This window comes from Carlito syrichta, unplaced genomic scaffold (assembly GCF_000164805.1).
Source record: "Carlito syrichta isolate Samal-C Ts95f unplaced genomic scaffold, Tarsius_syrichta-2.0.1 Scaffold313183, whole genome shotgun sequence".
NCBI classification, from domain to species: Eukaryota; Metazoa; Chordata; class Mammalia; order Primates; family Tarsiidae; genus Carlito; species Carlito syrichta.
Window position 1 is genome coordinate 356,447 of NW_007257279.1, and position 19,240 is coordinate 375,686.

At 39.5% G+C, this 19,240-nt stretch overlaps 1 protein-coding gene across 1 annotated transcript in view; it reads left to right on the forward strand.

Annotated features, from left to right (window-relative positions):
• The first annotated feature begins 11,870 nt into the window (after window positions 1–11,870).
• The window catches only part of SEPT14 (septin 14), a 55,586-nt gene continuing 48,216 nt past the window's right edge, over window positions 11,871–19,240 (forward strand). Inside the window, exons 1-2 of the mRNA XM_008070203.1 lie at window positions 11,871–11,972; window positions 12,647–12,715. Coding sequence (XP_008068394.1) covers window positions 12,662–12,715 — 54 coding nt within the window. The 5' untranslated portion in view covers window positions 11,871–11,972; window positions 12,647–12,661. The remainder of the gene's footprint in view (window positions 11,973–12,646; window positions 12,716–19,240) is intronic.

The following is a 19,240-nucleotide window of genomic DNA, read 5'->3' on the forward strand; positions in this document are numbered from 1 at the left end:
CTCCAACAGACAAAGGGCGCTCGGGCCGGCTCCGCCCCCTGACGCCGCCGCGGCCGCCGCCAGTCAGGACCCGGGCGGCGGAGGGTGCCGAGGACCCAGACGCCTGAGCCAATGACGCCCGGTGCCTGGGCCCCTGAGGCCGAACCAGCCGCGGGCGCCGGGCGGGCTCTGACAACGGCCCTCCCGCAATGGCGACCGCGCGGCGCAGGCTTCGGATCCCCACCGCGCATGCGCCGGCGGCGCCCCGGGCCCACCTCTGTCCACACGGCCTGGCCGCGCCTGACTCCCACCCGCTCCCCGGGTCTGCGCCTCCCGAGGGCCGCGCTGACCCCGGAGGCCCTGGCCTCCGCCCCCGGCCCTCGGAACTTCCAGTTCCGAGAGGGCCTGGGGGGGGGGGGGTGGAGGAGCCGTCCCGTAGTTCCTGCCAATCAGAAGAGTTGATGGCTCCGCTCTGGCCGCGCTGCCCCGTCTCCAAGGCGACGGCACAAGCTGTCGCTCTCCTCAGTCCTGGAACCACTGTCCTCCCCCACTCAATGCTAGATTGATGAAACTCAAAATATGACGGCAGTGACTTAATTGCATGCCTATTTACAGGTCTGCTGATGAGAAGAATGGATTTCTTTTTCTGAGGATAATGTTTTGCGTCACTGAAGTTCAGAGTTTCTGTTCTTTATCACTAAAATCGTTTGTAAAAGTTCATCTAATTATGCTAGTTGTAGAGAGAGGTCACATATTTCATCTTTGAAAACGTTTAAAAATAACTGGGTACTGCCAAAGACTGACATCATCCATATTATTTAACTTGGGCGTGTTCCTTGCTTGGAAAGCATTTGCAAAATTCTGTTACAGTCTTCTCTCGATAGTTGTAGTTTTTGAGTGTCATTATTGCATTATTGGCTAGATTAATCACTTCCATTTGAAGATTAGGTGGGAGCTCCTCAGTCGCACAGTTACAAGTGTTGTAAAATATGGAAATGTCTTTTCCAGTTGCATAGAAGTGAGAAAATGCTACTAAAACTATAGCTTGAGCTTGGAAAATAAAGCCACGACTAATTTTGCCTGGGAATGGGGGGAGGTCTCACTTCCTGTTTTAAGTTTTAGAACTGAAAGTGTATAAGGCAGCTTGACATTTCTGGTGATTCAAACAATGTTAGTTGTCATTGAAATAACTTCATGAGGCTGGGCTCACACCTGTAATCCCAGCCCTTTGGGAGGCCGAGGTGGGAGGATTGCTTGAATCCAGGAGTTTGAGACCAGCATGGGCAATGTAGCAAGACCCTGTCTCTACAAAGAATCAAAACTTAGCCAGGCACTGTGGCATGTGCAGGTAGTCCCAGCTACTTGGGAGGCTGAGGCAGGAGGCTCACTTGAGACCAGGAATTTGAGGCTGTGATGAGCCATGATTGTGCCACCATACTCCAGCCTACAGAGTGAGACCTCGACTCAAAAAAAATAAATTAATTAAAAAAATATATATATATAAAGGTGAGAGGCAGCAGGTGGAATTTATTTTGATAATATATTTTATTTAACCCAATACATAAATTATTATTATGATTATAAAATTATTGATGGTATCATACATTCTTTTTTATACTAATCCTTTGACATTGGTGAGTATTTTGTATTTACAGCATATTCTAATTTGGACTAGTTATATTTCAAGTGCTCAGTAGCCATGTGCAGCTTGTAGTTGCTATATTGGGAGGTGCTGTGTGTGGCTATGGACTAGGTAGACAGGAGTTGAGAGTTGGTAAGAGGAATTTACCAAAACAGTTTTGAATTAAGAAAGGTAGATTCAAGCCAGGCTCGGTGGCTCAGCCTGTAATCCTGTGCCTTTGGGAGGCTGAGGTGAGTGGATTGGCTGAGTCTGCGGGTTCGAGACCCGCCTGGGCAACTTGGTGAAACCTCATCTCTACAATAAATCAACAAATTAGCCGGGCGTGGTAGCGCGTGCTTGTAGTTCCAGCTACTTGGAAGGCTGAGGCGGAAGGACCGCTGGAGCCCAGCAGGTCGAGGCTGCAGTGGCCGGGAGTGGCTACTGCACTCCAGTCTGGACAACAGAGTAAGACTCCAACTCAAAAAAAAAAAAAAGAAAGGTAGATTCATTGAAGGGAAGATACACTGTGAGGGGCACAGCGGGCAGAGGCAGCAGAAAATATGTGCTATTTGCTAATTGCTGTCTGGTGTCTGCAAAGAGGAAGGGGCTAGAGGGGTGTTTTTCTAAGAGCGTTGTCAGGATTTAGTGGGCCGGGAATTGTCTTTGGGGGAGTCTGCAAAAGGAAATTTCCAGAGGTTTGTGAAATGGTGGATTTATTATGGTGTTTCGTTTCTTTCAGATAAGGTTGGTTAACAGCAGTTGTTAACCAGCAACAAATGGTTAACTACTTTTTGTTTACTGCACATGTTTTACAGCTGGCTAACCAGCTTTTACAGCTCTTTGCTGTTAACAGTAAGTTTCTTTGTAACATTTACAAAATCTCATTCCGATATTTCCTTCCTCAATTTACCCAATTTATCCAATCGATGCTGGCTTAATCAGGTCTCATATTCCTCCACAGCGGGGAGCACAGATCTCGATGAAGAACTCAAGATACTGTGTTTCCCAGGAATTATTCTGTAAGAGGTCTTGGTTGTTTCAGCTTTTTGGTCACACTGAGTTACTCCAGGGCCTCTGAGAGACTCATGGTTCTGTTTTGCTTCTGGGCTTTTCCTGCTTTCTCTTTCTTCCTCCTGAAACCTCCATCTCATATTTTGGTTGGCCAATGCCATGTATCCGTAAGCCTTGGCTTTGATGTCCCTCTCTCTGGAGGGCTTTTACTGAACCCCAAGAAGGGCCAGGCCAGGACATGTAAGCTCCTTGGGAAAGTTAAGGATTTGATGCCTCTTCAAAGCAGTATTCTTTGATGTTAGCCTCCCTTTTGATGAGTTGCTGCCCACTGCTAGGGAGGAGAGTGAAGAAGGAAAGTATCTGTATCTCTTGTGGGGAACAGTTTAGCTCTGGCAACCTTGAATATCCTATTCAGCAAGAAAGACTACTGTTCTGGAAATTTAGCTGATAGACTGAATTTTTTGGGTGCAGCCTGATCCAGTTGCCTGAGCTTAGTGGGACTTGGCTCAGGTGGGATTTGGGTTTTGGAGGTGAGAAGGTTTAAAGTGGTCTGAGGAGCCCAGTCTGAAATAGGATGTGGGTTAGAGGACATAAGATACAAAGACTTTTGTGAGTTTGGAGAGTCTGAGGCTGGGAAATACCCAGAGCCCACTCTGCGTGTGTGTGTGTGTGTGTGTGTGTGTGTGTGTGTGTGTGTGTGTTGGGGTATCTGGCCTTAGCAATATGAATGTGCTTGTGTGTGTGACTAGTGGTCTGTGTGTGAGGGACATATGCCCTCAGTGTGTCTGTGTGTTTGTATTTGGAGGGTGGTAAGTGTGACTGTGTAGTGTGTTGGGGCAACCTGTGCCCACAGTGATGTGTGATTTGTATGTTTTCTTGAATATGAGGGGTGTTATGTGTGGCTGTGTGGTGTGTGTGCTCAGTGATGAGTATGTGTGTATGAGGGGGTGGATGTGTGACTTATGGTGTGTATAGTCTGTGTGGAGAATGTGGCATGGGCACTAAGTCTGTCAATTGTGTGTGTGTGTGTGTGTGTGTGTGTGTATGTAGAGGGTGACTATGGGCTAGTGGACGCCTACCTTTCCCACATTTTGCAGCATACACACACCCGGGGCAATGCTGTGAGCCTTAGGAATGATGCATTAGCACAAACTGTGTTTGATAGCAGCTGGAAGGAGGAAGACTGTGTGTGGATTATGGGAATTGGGAACGGCTTCCTGGAGAGATGGACCTCTAGTCTATCCCTGTGCCATATTTGGCTGAAAAATTTTTTTTTTTTTTAGTCAAAGTCTTACAAGGTCTCACTGCAGTTTCGATCTCTTGGGCTCAGGTGATCCTTTTGCCTCAGCCTCCTGAGTAGCTGGGACTGCAGCTGTGCACATGCCAGGCAAGTTTTTGGATTTTTTTTAGAAATAAGGTCTCACTGTGTTTCTTAGGCTAGGCTTGAACTTCTGGGCTCAAGCAGTCCTCACGCCTTGGCATCCCAAAGTGCTGGCATTACAGGTGTGAGCCACCATGCCTGACCAGTTGGTTGAGATTTTTAGCAAGTGAAGGTGAGTATTCTTTTGGGGATTAGAGAGACAAGCAAACCTGTGGTATAGGTTCCCAGCTGTGTCCTCTCTGAATTCCTCAGACATGATGTACATAGTAAATGGCTATTCTACAACACTAGGTTTGGAGTTATTTGTTAACCAACCATCAGAACTAGACCAGTGGTTTTCAGATGGAAGATTGGTTTACTAGCTATGAAAGAGAAAAGTCTGTCTTGTCATTCCTGACTGTTTGATCTCAGCAAATTTTTGTCTCTTCCTCATTTTTCTCACCCCTTTGATGTCCTCCTTCCCTCCAAATGTTTTAACACAGTTCTCTTTTTGAAGTGACCAGAGGGCATGGCCAGCGATCTTGGGAGGGTGAGTGACAGGGAGCAGGGTCATTGCGTGAGAGCTGAAGTGTAGGTTCTGAGGAGCTCAGAACATCATGCTTAAGAGCCAGGGTTTCTGTGCATATGGAAGAGTCAGTGAGCATTCTTGAGCTGAAAAGTGATAGACTCTGGCCCCCTCCCACAAAGTCGCTGTTGAAAGAGTGGGTGGCAGAAGACTAGGACTGGCAGTGCCCTCTGGGAGGCCAGGGTTAGGCTGGGAGACTTTCTGATAGGAGACGATGAACCCTGAGTGAAGAAAAATCACAGAGAGGATGTGTGAGAGGTTGGTAGCACTAGTAAGGAAAGGAGTGGATCATTACAGACTCCTTGCTTTCCAGCTGGGATGACTGGGAAGGAGGATAGGGATAGTCCTGGTGTAGGATAGTGGATGTGCAGAAGGTTTGGGGACAACAGACTGGTGGTGAGGTCATTTGCGAGCTGAGTGATTGGATATGTCCCTACTTCTAGGAGTAAGTGGGTATGTTATATGGTCGGTATGTTCACAGAAGTGATTGGTAGTGAATAGAATATCCCAGGGGAAAAAGAAAATAGAACTGTTGTAAAATGTCTTCCTATATTCTATTATGCATTCATGTTTGAAACCTTCCTAGATTTTGCCTATGAGTTTCTTTAATTTGTACCATTTACTGATAACAATCATGACTATGTGTGTAATAGGCTTTAATGTGAGTTCTGTGAGTCATTGCAGTAAATTATCAAACTTGAGTGAGCCATGGAAACCCCTAAATGTGTAGCTAGCTGGTCAGAAGTGAGTGTGCCCTGCAGAGCTCCAAACTTGTCGCAGGTGTCTGATGGGAGGGTAATATTATGGAGAACTGTGTCTTTAACCAATGAAGTTTGGCCCAACTCATTGCAGTGATATATTTTGAGTAATTTTTGCATAAAATGTGAGTTTCAGGTTTAATTTTATGTCTTGTATGCTCAATTCCTTCAAGACCTTTTGTTGAAAGGCTAACCAGAAGTGAGGGTGGCTGTGGGGATTCCTGAACTTGGGGCTGGTATCTGAAGTGAGGGAAATTTCCTGGATAACTATGTCCTTAACCTTTGAAGTTTCATCAAACTCTGGATAGTATTCAAAGAATTTCTTTATGTGAATTATATATATAAATATTTATACTATTTGAAATTAAAATAGAAATTAAAAAATATTTTGTTTTAGCATAAAATAATAAACTTATTACCTATTAATGTGAATATAATATAGCTTTCATGAACAATAGCCATATTTTCCAAAACAAAGAATACTTAGTAAGAAGAATTATATTTTTTTCAAACCTCATAAATGTCTGACTTAATGAAAGACATATGGTGAAAAATTAAAGGAGATATAGAGAAATAGACACAGGCATCTTGAGCTTATGAATTTGAAGACTTAATATCATTAATATGTTAATATGGGGGAGGACCCCACAAAAACCAGAATTATTTTTTGGAGAGTGTACAGGCTTCCTTCAGTAAGTGTTCTAGGAACCCCCTGGCATCAATGTACCAGCCAATTGTGAGAGGTTGCATTCAGCTTCAGTGAATTTTTATTTATTTTTTAATTTTAATTTTTTATTTTTAATGTAAAGATGTGGGATACAATTCAGGGTTAGGTATACAAACATTGATCATGCAGGTACCCTTGTTAATGAGGTATGCCCCTTCCTGCCCTAGCAGTTCTTTCAATACGTTTGCCAAGCACACCTGCCCATATAGCACTGTGTTAAGCAGTTTTTGCCCCAAATTGGTATGACTTTTATGCCCACCCTCCCTATTTACCCAATCTTGCCCCAGTGACTTTTTTTTGTTGTTTCCCCAGATTAGAAAAAGTCCTTAAAGGGAAACGTTTTGCTGATGTGGAAGAGGTGAAATAAAAAATGGCAGCAGCACTAAAATGTATCAGAATTGATGAGTTCAAAAACTGTTTTGAGCAGAGGAAAAAGTGGCCTAATAGGTGTATTGTATCAAACAGAGAATACTTTGAAAGTGACTGAAGTTTAGACATGTAAGAATAAATATACAATTTTTAATAAATTCCATTTTTTAGAGTCACTATATAATCAAAATAATCTACAGATTCAATGCAATTCCTGGGAAAATCTCAACAGTGTTTTCCTAGAAATAGGAAAATTCATCCTAAAATTAACATGAACTCTCAAGGGACTCTGAATAGCCAAAGATTCTTGGAAAAGAAGACAAAGTTTGGAGGTCTCATACTTCCTGATACCAAAACTTACTATAAGACCATAGTAGCCAAAACAGTATATTTGGCTTAATGACAATATATAGACCATGGAAATAGGATAGAAGTTCAGAAATAAATCCTCACAAGTATATTCAAATGATTTCAACAAGAGACAAGAGCATTCAATGGGAGGAAAGGACAGATTTTTTGTTTTTGTTTTTTTTGAGTTGGAGTCTCACTCTGTCGCCCAGACTGGAGTGCAGTGGCTGCTCCCGGCCACCGCAGCCTCGACCTGCTGGGCTCCGTCGATCCTTTCGCCTCAGCCTGCTCAGTAGCCAGAATTACAGGCATGCACTACCACGCCCGGCTGATTTTTTGATTTATTGTAGAGATGAGGTCTCGCTGCCCAGGTGGATCTCGAACCTGCAGGCTCAGGCAATCCACTCACCTCAGGACAGATTTTTTAATACACGATGTTGGGGAAACGAAATCCACATGCAAAGAAATGAAGTTGAACCCTCATCTTACAGTATATTAAAACATTTCATTTGAGATGGATCAAAGACAAATTTAGGAGCAGAAATGATAAAATTATTAGAAGAAAACACAGAGAAAAAAATTTATGACATTGGTCTTGGCAATGGTTTCTTGGATATGACACTAAAAGCTCAAGCAATAACAGCAAAAAATAGACAAATTGTACCTTAACACAACTTAAAACTTTTCCACATCAAAGGACACTATTCATAGAGTGAAAAGACAACTTATAGAATGGGAGAAATATTTGCAAATCATATATCTCCTAGGTGGTTAATATTTTTAAAACCCAGGTTATATAAAGAACTCCTACAACTCAATAACAAATAAATGGCAACACGGTTAAAAGTGGGTAAAGGACTTGAACAGACATTTCTCCTAACAAGAGATACAATTAGTCAGTTAGCACGTGAAATGATGCTCAACATCACTAATCATTAGAGAAATGCAAATCAAAACCACAAATGAAATAGGACTTCACATCCATTAGGGTGGCTACTATCCAAAAACTGGACAGTAACACGTGGTGGTGAAGATGTGGAGAAACTGGCATCCTTGTGCATTACTGGTGGGGATGTAAAATGATGCAGCTGTTGTGGAAAACAGTTGGAGTTTTTTCAAAAATTAAACGTACAATTACCATATGATGCGACAATTCTACTTCAGGGTATATACTCAAAAGAATTGAAAAGCAAGATCTAGAAAAGATATCACAGCAGGATTATTCACAATAGTCAACAGATGAAAGCAACCCAAGTTTTCATTGACAAATGAATGGATAAGCAATATGTGGTGTATACATACAATGGAATATCATTCAGCCTTAAAAAGCAATGAAATTCTAACACGTTACAACATAAGTGAATTTTGACGACATTATACTAAGTGAAACAATTCAGTTACAAAAGGACAAATACTACATAATTCCACCTGTGTGAGATACATAAAGTAGATAAGTTCATAGAGACAGAAGGTGTATGATGATTGCCAGGAAGTAGGGAGGAATGGAGAGTTATTGATTAATGAATATGTTTCAGTTTGGGAAGATAAAAAAAGAGTTCTGGAGATGGATGGTGGTGGTGGTGGTTGCACAACAATGTGAATATATGTTATGCTACTGAACTTGGCACTTAAAAATGATTAAGACAACAATTTTAATGTTATATATATTTTACCACAGTAAAAAAGTAAAAAGAAAGCTGAGTTATCATATCTGCTTCTACATTTAATCTCTTTAAATATGCTGTTTTGATTGATGTTTCCTAAGAAAATCTGGCTTTGAGCCACTGGGTGCGGTGGCTCAAGCCTGTAATCCTAGCACTTTGGGAGGCTGAGGTGAGAGGATTGCCTGAGTTCAGGGGGACCAGACTGGGCAACTTGGTGAGACCTCGTCTCTACGAAAAATGTCAACAACAACAACAAAAATCAGTTGGGCATGGTGGCACATACCTGTGGTTTTACCTACTTGGAAGGCTGAGGTGTGAGGATCACCTGAGCCCAGAAGGTCAAGGCTGCAGTGGCCGTGAGTATGCCACTGCACTCCAGCCTGTGGGACACAGTGAGACTCTGACTCAAAAAAAAAAAAAAAAAAAAAAATCTGGCTTTATATAGATATGTAATTGAAAATAGGAATTCTTTAATAGTCTTCTTACGTAATTATGAACATTATTCTTTGATAGTTGACCAACATTTGACAAGACTAGTTGCAATGTGAAATCTGAAACCAAATTCACATGCTTTTTGTTCTGTCACATTGAAATTAGTACATCAAAGAGACAGCACTTCCATCGTTGCAGAACTATTTACAACAACCAAGTTATGAAATTAACCTAAGTGCCCATCAATGTATAAATAGATAAAGAAAATGTGGTGTATATATACACAATGGAATACTATTCACCTTTTAAAAAGGAAGAAATTTTCTCATTTGCAACATGGATGGAACTGAAGAATGTTATGCTAAATGAAATGAACCAAACACAGAAAGACACATACTGTGTATTCTCACTTACATGTTGAAACTAAAACAATTGAACTCATAGAAGCAGAGTATCTTGGTGGTTTCCAGGAACTGGAGGATGGGAGAATAGGGAGATGATACTCCAAAGGTATACAGCCTCAGTTAGATAGAAGAGATATGTTTGAATTTTTTGAACTCTATTGCATAGCGTGGTAAATATACGTAATAACTGTATACTCTTCATTTCAAAGTTATTAAGAGAGTAAATTTCAAATGTCCTATCACAAAAATGTTAAATACTTGAAGTGATTAATATGTTAATTAGATTAAATATTTCATATTGTATTCAAAATTATAACATCACTTTGTACCCATAGATATGTACAGTGATAATTTGTCAATGCATAATAAAAAATTTTAAAACTCTGTTGATCTGTTTTATTCTTCAAATGGATTTTGGACTCACGTATAACTTTGTAATATCATGCATTGATCATTTGAAAACATACCTGTTTACTGAGTTATCTAATTCAGTTGTTCTTAGATGGGGGTTATTTTGCTCTTCTGGAAATATTTGGCGATGTCTGGAGATGTACTTGGTTGTCACACTTGGGGCTTGTTACTGACATCTAGTGGGAAGAGGGTAGAGATGCTGTTTATTGAACAGCCCCCCAGAACAAATAATTATACAGACCAAAATGTCAATAGTACTGGGATTCAGGAACTTTAATCTATTTAATGTTGACACGTTTCATTATACAATATGAAAAATTTACATTTATTAATATCACCACTAATATTTTGAGAAAATTTGTTAAATTTGGGAAGCTGTCAAGATCATGATGGTTGGTACAATTCTTTAAAAACTCTAATTTTAGCTGAAAAGCTCAAATTCTATTATTTACAAAATATATTTCAGTTATTTTTCTTGACATTACAAACTAATCTTCAGTCCTTTTCAAGAAACTGTCTTAGAAATACTCAAAACTAAATAATGTGTTTGTCAATTATACTTGCAATTAAAAATGTTCCATGAAAAAAGGAGTCATTATTTCTCACAATCAATCACAGAACTTGTTTTCTTCAAGCCAACCACTACACTTCCATACAGTATAAATGCTTTATGGGTCGTCACTTTTCTTCTTATTTTTGGTGAATATGTGAGGTGAATAACACAATAACTAATCATACAATTTGGTGTTACTTCCTTGATGAAGGCAGTCGTAGTTTTAACCACTTTATTTTTCTTGTATGAAAGCCCTATGTTTTTGCCATAGCTGGAGCCTGGGTCTTCTGCGCAAGAGACCCTGGTGAGAGTTGTGACAAGATGGTTGGTGAATATAGTCTTTCCAGAGGTCAGGGGTCAAGTAGCTATAGTCTTAGAAGTTGCCCAGGGTGGCAGTGCAGACCCTGGGGTCGAGATCATGCCAGTGACCTTGGAGCAGAGATAAGGTGAGCTTATGGAGGCTAGGCTGAGGACAGGGAGTGGATGCCCGTCACCAAACTGGGCTATTTGGGCAAGGACATGAAGAGCAAGTCCCCAGAGGAGATTTACTTCTTCTCCCTGCCCACCAAGCAATATGAGATGATTGACTTCTTCATTGGGGATCTTCTTTATGGATGAGATTTTGGAGATTATGCCGGTACATAAGCCGACTGGCACTGGCCAGCAGACCAGGTTCAAGGTGTTTGTTGCCATCAGGGACTATAATGGCCATGTCGGCCCGGGCATTAAGTGCTCCAAGGAAGTAGCCACTACCATCCGAGGGGCGCCATTGCTTTGACCAAGTTCACCATTGTCCCTGTGCGGAGAGGCTACTGGGGGAACAAGTTCGGCAAGACCCACATTGTCCCTTGAAAGGTGACAAGATGCTGTGGCTCTGTGCTTTTGCATCTTATTCCTGCCTCCAAGGTCACTGGCATGGTCTTGGCCCCCGTACCCAAGAAGCTGTTGTTGATGGCTGGCATTGACGATTGCCACACCTCGGTCAAGGTCTGCACAGCCAACCTGGGCAACTTCTAAGATTATAGCTACTTGACCCCTGACCTCTGGAAAGACTGTATTCACCAAGTCTCTCTATCAGGAATTCACCAACCATCTTGTCAAGACTCTCACCAGGGTCTCTGTGCAGAGGACACAGGCTCCAGCTGTGGTAAAAACATACGGTTTTTATACAAGAAAAATAAAGTGAACTAAGCCTGTCAAAAATAAAAGTTCCAGCTACTTGGGAGGCTGAGAAGGGAGGATCTCTTGAGTTCAGGAGGTAGAGGCTTCAGTGAGCTATGATAACACCATTGCATCCTAGCCTGGGCAACAAAGCAGACCCTGCCTAAAACAAACAAACAAACAACAACAAAAAAAAACCTTTGTAATATTAGGGGACATTAAATAAACTTATATACTAAAGTGGAATAGTTCTCAGGGTAGAGCAAGTAAAGAGAATATGGCACAGAGTCGTTATTTGATTCTGTTTTTTTTCTTTTTGCTTTACCAATATATAATATTTCCTTTCAAAATGTGCCTCATATTGTTACTGTCTTCGTGCTGTGCTCACAAGTAGGGTAGCATGACCTTCTCAGGCAGTTCTGCTTAGACATCAGCACGACATGCTCTCTTGTATCACTCCTCCCTTGTTCCAAACTGTTACAAACGCAGTGAATACTTATTTGGTCCACAATTGAGGACAGTAGACAGAACACCAGCTTTGGAGTCAGTTCAGTCCTGTGTTTGCTGCACAGCTAAATCCCTGGAAAAGTAAGGTTACTTAATCTTTTTGTGTCTACATTTTGTCACCTGGCATATGTCAATGAAAATATGTGTATCCCAGATCGTCTATGAGGACAAAAGGAGGTAAAGCATATAAGCACTCAGCACAATGCTGGGTGCATAATAGGAGCTTCATAAATTAGAATTATCATTAATTAAATTCCATGTCTAAAGGACTTGCTTAGATTTTATACGCTGTACTTTCCCAGATCTCCTGCAGTGGGTACACTCTAATACTCACGCCTCCTCTGATAAACGACTCTGAAAAGTTAAGCACTTATGAGTGTCTTCCTACTTTTTTAAAAGCATTTTTAATGCAAAATTTTCTTCTTCCCTTTCTTATGACCACACACAGACATTTAAAGAAGAATGCTCTTTGTCTTCTTTATTTCAGAAGGGTTGAATTTCACCTTTGTTATAATGCTTTTTGTGTGCTTTGGGTTAAATGTATTCCTGTACATTATGGGTTACTTATTATATATTATTCATTAGAGAGAAGCCTGTCTAGAAAGACAGCCACAATTTGAAACAAGTCAATAATGAGAACTAAAAGCTAAAAGTTGGGAAAATGTCTATATTATATTCCCTTACTAATCTAAATTATGTAGTAAGAATATAACCTTTGCAAGTAATTTAAAAAATGTTTGTTTCTTCATTTCCAGCTCTTTCACTCTGGCATGGCAGAAGGACCATTGCATATGCCCACACAAATACATGATGATGAAGATATAGTTAAGTATATCTTTCAGATAGAACTTTGCATTTTATACTTTGATAAGACTGTATAGCTTCAAAATATTGACTCAGTAAACTGATCTAGGCTAGATGATAAAGGTTTGTTTGTTTTGTGTAGACAAAAATTAACTTTTAAATTGATTGGAGTTATGATGACTTAAATAATTGTTATATGTTTCTTGAATCTGATGACCTTGTTAGTAATACAAAAGACTATTTCTATTTAACACCAAGGAAACACAAGCTAAAATTCCAGAATCTCCCAATAAGTGAGAAGATTAGTGGTGTAGAACTTATGTATTAATAATAAATAACATTTAAATGAAGTCATTTTAGCAAGTGGTTGGATGGCCACTTGTTGGTTGTTTTACTGAGTGTGAAGTTGAGCCAAATTTCATTTTAAGATTAGCCTCTGTACTAGAGAAAACATATGGCAATTAAAGTTAAAATTTGTACTGAAAGATTTGTAGTACGTCTAAATAGATGAAAATTGAGTTTTATAATTCTTTATGACAAAAATATCAAATATGGATATGCAGCTATGTGATATAGTGTTTGTTTATGTCTTAATACTTAATGACTTTTCACATGGGGTTTCCTCTTCTTCCAAACATGCATGTTTTTCAGTATATTAGTTTAACTCCACAAACTACCACATCTTTCTCTTCTCCTTCTCACGGTAATTTTGCCAGAGTGAATGGTTTATTTCACCTTTATTTTTATATAAACCACACTTTATAAATCACATTTAATTCACCTTTATCATCAGTCCTTTTCTGAAATGACTGTCAAAGTCGTGTCTTAGAGTCAAAACACTTGCCTATGCTCATTCCATATTATCTTTAGCCCATCTTTTGCATCAAATCATAATGAACACTCCTTTGCTCATTAAAGCATAAAATTTTACATTAACACATTAAATTAAAACATAACATTTAAGAATTAGAAGGGATCCCAAAAGTCAATTAGTCAAACATTAAACTGATATGCAAGTAATAGTGACAAATCCTTTTGCAAGTATACTGTTTGGGATGCTACAAAAAATACCATAAGTTGCATAATTTATAAACAATAGAAATTTATTGCTCACAGTTCTAGAGGTTGGGAAGTCCAATGCAACAGCAAATTCAGTGTCTGGTACGGGTTTACTCTGTGTTTCAGAAATGACATCTTCTAACTGTGTCCTTACATTGCAGAAGAGGCAAACAGGCTCCATCAAACCTCTCTTAAAAAGCATTAATCCCATTCATGAGGGTGGACTACATGACCTAATCTTCTTCATAAAGTTCCATCTCTTTTAAAAAATTATAAATAATACATAATACTGGTGCATATCTATGGGGGTACATATAAGATTTGACTAGATACATAGAATATGCAATTATCAAAACAGGGTATTTGGGGTATCCATCACCTTGAGCATTTATCATTACTATGTTGGAAACATTTCAAGTCCTCTCTTCTAGCTATTTTGAAATAATGCATTGTTGTTAACTATATTCTCCCTATTCTGCTATTGAACATTAGAACTTATTCTTTCTAACTGTATGTTAGCAAACTGACACAGATATAGGGCCACCACAGAGAGCATCCACTAAAACAATGCATTCACTAAACAACCTTTGCTCATTGTCCCACCACCCACATACTCTTCCCAACCTCTGGTAGCTATTATTCTACTCTCTATTTCCATGAGATTAACTTTTTAAGCTCCCACATATGAGGAAGAACATGCAATATTTGTCTTTCTGTGCCTGGCTTATTTCATTTAACATAATAACCTCTAGTTCCATCCATGTGGCTATATGTCTTTGCTATTATGAATCATGTTGATCTATTTTTGCATCCTTGGGATGAAACCCACTTGATCATCGAGACTTATCTTTTTGATATGCTACTGGATTCAGTTTGCTAGTCTTTTGTTGAGGATTTTTGCATCTATGTTCATTGGGGATATTGGTCTGTAGTTTTTTTATATGCTGTGTCCATTCCTGGCTTTGGTGCAAGGAGGAGACTGGCTTTATAGCATGAGTTAAAGAAGATTCCCTTCTCAATTTTTTCAAATAGTTTCGGTAGGATTGATACCAATTATTCTTTGAACATCTGGTAGAACCTGCCTAATCCCGAGCTTTCTTTGATGGGAGATTTTTTATTACTGTTTCAATTTCATACTTATTATTGGTCTGTCCAGGATGTCCTTTTCTTCCTGATTTAAGCTTGGGGATGTATGTTTTTAGGAATTCATCCATTTCTCTAGATTTTCTAGTTTGTGTGCTCAAAGCAGTTTCAGATAATCTTGTATTTCTGTAGTACCAGTTGTAATGACTTTGAATCATTCCTGATTCAGCTTATTTGAATCTTCTCCTTTTCATGGTTAATATAGCTAGTGGTCTATCAATTTTATCTTTTCAAAGAGCCATCTTTTTGTTTCATTGATCCTTTGTATTTTTTGTTTCAATTTCATTTAGTTCTGCTGTGATCTTTTTTCCACTAGCTTTGAGTTGGTTTGTTGCTTTTTAGTTCCTTGAAGTGTGACATTAGATTGTTAATATGTAATCTTATTGCTTTTTTGATGTAGGTATTTAGCACTAAAAACTTTTTTTTTGGCACTGTCAATAGCCCCTAAGGTCTTAAATCATTCCAGCATCAAATGAAAAGTATAAAGTTCAAAGTCATACCTAAATCTAGATGGGAGTGAATCAAGGTACAATTCTTTCTGAGTGCACTCCCCTCTGTCTGTGGGAATTAAAATCAAACAAGTTAAGTGCTTTCAGAATATAATTGTAAGCCAGGAATAGGACAGACACTTCCATTCCAAAAAGTAGAAACAGGGAAGAAGCAGGGAGTATCAGGCCCCAAGTAATCCTAAACCCTAACAGGACAAACAACATTAAATCTTAAGGGTCCAGAATAATTTTTTTGACTCAAAGTCCTGTCTTCCTGATACATTGGGGCAAGGGTTAGTTAGACCACCAGGCCTCCAGGCATTTCCACTCCTATGGCTTTTCTGGGCACAGCTAATAAATCATCTTTCATGCAGTGGAATCACATACCTGTGGCTCTCTCAGACTGCAGTTGTATGCTGGTGGTCCTAACTGGTCTCGGGTCTTGGGGTGTTCCTAAGAGCCAATGCCCTGGCTCTACTACTGGGCATTGTCTTAGTAGGAGGCTCTCAGTGGTGGCTCTATACCTGTATCAGTTTGCTGCTTATGCCTGAGGCTCTATGAAACATTCTTTGAAATATAGGTGGGAGCAGCATTCCCTAACAGCTCATACACACTGAGGGACAGTGGATATGGCACTATGTGTATGTCATCAAGGTTTACCACCTGTACCCCATGGAAGAGTGCCTTGACTTATACCTGTGGCTGTCAGATTTGCTTCACTGGAATTCAGAGAGTAGAGCCTTGAAATTGCTGTGCCTCCAAGTTCCTGGCATTCTGGGTTTGTGATGAGTGGGACAACCCTTAAGATCTCCAAAATATTTTCAAGGTCATTCCTCCATTCTCTTGATGAATAGCATCTTCCTTATTTCTATCCATACTAATTTCCTTATCAAGTGTTTCCTTATTACTACATCCTTGATGAACACCCTCTTCTGACTTTACTTTTTCATTCTTTGCAACATAGCCACGCTGACAATTTTCCAAATCTAAGTTTTTCCTCTCTTGTCATTATAAGTTCTATCTTTAATTCAATTCTCTCTTCTTGTGTTTTACTATAAGCAGACAAAAGAAAGCATGCCATAACTTCAACACTTTGATTTTTATTTTACCAAATATCCTATTTAATTGCTCAGAAATTCTACCTTCCCCAAAGCACTAGGAAACCAACACAATTTAGCCAAATGTTTTGCAACTTTATAAAAAAGATGGCCTTTCATCCAGTTTTCAATCACCTGTTCCTTATTTTCATCTGTAACCTCATCAAAATGCCTTTTTCTGTTCATTTTTTGGCCAAAATTCTGATTATGAAAGCTGAGCTATTCTTTAAGAATATTAAGGTTTTCTCTATAAGTCACCTCTTTTTAAAAACCTGTACCAGAATTGTCCCTTAATTCTCTGTTCATGGCAATGTAGGCTTCTTCTAACCTTTGCTTCAAAAGTCTTCCAGCCTCTACCCATTACCCATTTCCAAAGCCACTTCCACATTTTTAGGTGCTTGTTATAACAGCCTACCTCTTGGTACCAATTTCTGTTTTAGTCTCCTTGGGCAGCTATAACAAAATATTGTAGACCGAGTAATTAATAAAAAATTGAAATTTATTGCTCACAGTTATGAAGGCTGAGAAGTCCAATATGAGGGACTGGTGAGGGGTGACCCTCTTCTTCAAAGATTTCACCGTCTAGCTGTGTCTTCAAATGGCAGAAGAGGAAAATAGGTTTCCTCTTTTATAAGGGCAGAACACTCATGACCTAATCACCTCCAAAGGCCCCATCTTTTTATACTTCTGCATTGGTTGTTAGCTTTAAGCATATGAATTTCAGGGATCACATTTAGAATGTAGCAGCAAGTAATCTTCGAACTTTTTTGGAAGCCTTTTGCAACTGGACAACTTAGTTTCTTTTCTTCTTTAAATATTAAAAATAACATCCTCACATTATCTAAAGAAAATTTCAAACATTGGGAAAGAAAATAACTTCTCTCAACCTCTGGGTCCTATGTGTATGGCGTTCTTTTCCCTTTCCTCTGGTGTAGTTCTGAATGCAGCATGAATTTTGGCACATCCTCTAGGGGTTGAGGCTTTTTTGTGTGCATTTCTTTCTTCCACCAGCAGTGTGTTTTCATCAGTGCCCTAAAGCAAAAGTGTTTCCTGACCCTTCACCAAACAGATGAAGACTTTTATTCTATAGGGGAGAAAGGTATGAGTGGAGCTTCTTGCCAGCATTGCTTCCATTGTCTTCTTCCAGTTCTATACTTTGAGAAAGATTTTTGGAGAATGTTACCATTCTTCTTCTTCTTCTTCTTTTTTTTTTTTTTTTGAGTTGGAGTCTCACTCTGTTTCCCATGCTGGAGTGCAGTGGAACACTCCACTCCAGCATTAATCTGCTGGCCGCTGGAGATCCTTACACCTCAAACCTTCCAAGTAGCTGGAACTATAGGCGTGTGCTATCACACCATGCTAATTTTTTTTTAAATTGTAGAGACAAGGCCTCGTCATGTTGCCTGGTCTGATCTCAAACCCACGGGCTCATGCAATTCACTCTCTTGGGCCTCCCACAGTGCTGGAATTACAGGCTGAGTCTCCTAGCTCAGCCCCATTCTTTCACTGAATGTCCAATTGAATTGAAAAGGAAAAAGTCTTCAAGTTATACATTCTTCTTATATTTGTGACTCAATGTTTTTACTGTTCTGCCAGGGTATGCTCTAGCAATTTGCTATTTGCTTGAGAACCTCCTTATTTTATTTATTTATTTATTTATAATCAATATTTTTTATTATGATGTTGTGGGGTACAGTTAACGCTTAGGTATACAAATTCGTTTCATTCAGGCACCCTATTGTTAAGAGGTGCTTCCCCAGCCCCAGACAGATATTTGCTACCGTTAATCCCATCTCCCTACCCCCCCCATTGTTTACCACTACTGTCAGTCATTTTCTTATAGTATTAGGTTGGATGTTCAAGATCCATTATATGAGTGAGAACATGTGATACTCGGACCTTTGTTTCTGTGAGAGGTCACTCAGTATTATAGACTCTAGTTCCATCCAGGTTGCTGTGAAATTCATGATTTTGTTTCTTTTATGGCTGCGTAGTATTCCATCGTGTATATGTACCACATTTTTTTAAACCAGTCCTCTTTTGATGGGCAGGATGGTTGCTTCCAGGTTCTTGCTATTGTGAACAATGCTGCGATAAACATACGTGTGCAGGTATCTTTTTTATAGAGTGATTTGAGTTCTTCCGGATATATTCCTAGTAGGGGGATTGCGGGGTCATATGGGAGGTTGATATTTAAAGCTTTGAGGAATCGCCACACTGCTTTCCACAGAGGTTGCACTCGTTTACACTCCCACCAACAGTGTAGAAGTGTTCCCTTTTCTCCACACCCTCTCCAGCAGCTGTTATTTTTTGAGTTGTTGATAATTGCCATTCTGGCTGAGAACCCTCCTTATTGATGTCTATGTCTTGCCTAGAGAGGTAAATGGTCATATCTTGTCTTTTTCTGTGGGTTCCTGTCTTTCCTTAGATTCTGGAACCATTTCTTGACTTGTAACATCAGCAGAAGGATGAGTCCAAAAAAATTGTAATTATGTCTTAATCCATCATTTAATTATTGTAATATTGGTAATGATGCTTTTTTCAGCTTTCCACATCTCTGAGAAGAAACTAGAAGTGAATATAATTGATTTTTGTATATTGATGTCACTTGTAATCTTGATATATTTTCTTAGTAGTTCTGGTAGACACTCTATAAATTCTTGTATGTTTTCTGCCTCTTTACAATACAGAACAATAATGTCTTTTAAATAGTTATACTTTTTTTTTTTTTTTTGAGTTGGAGTCTCACTCTGTCGCC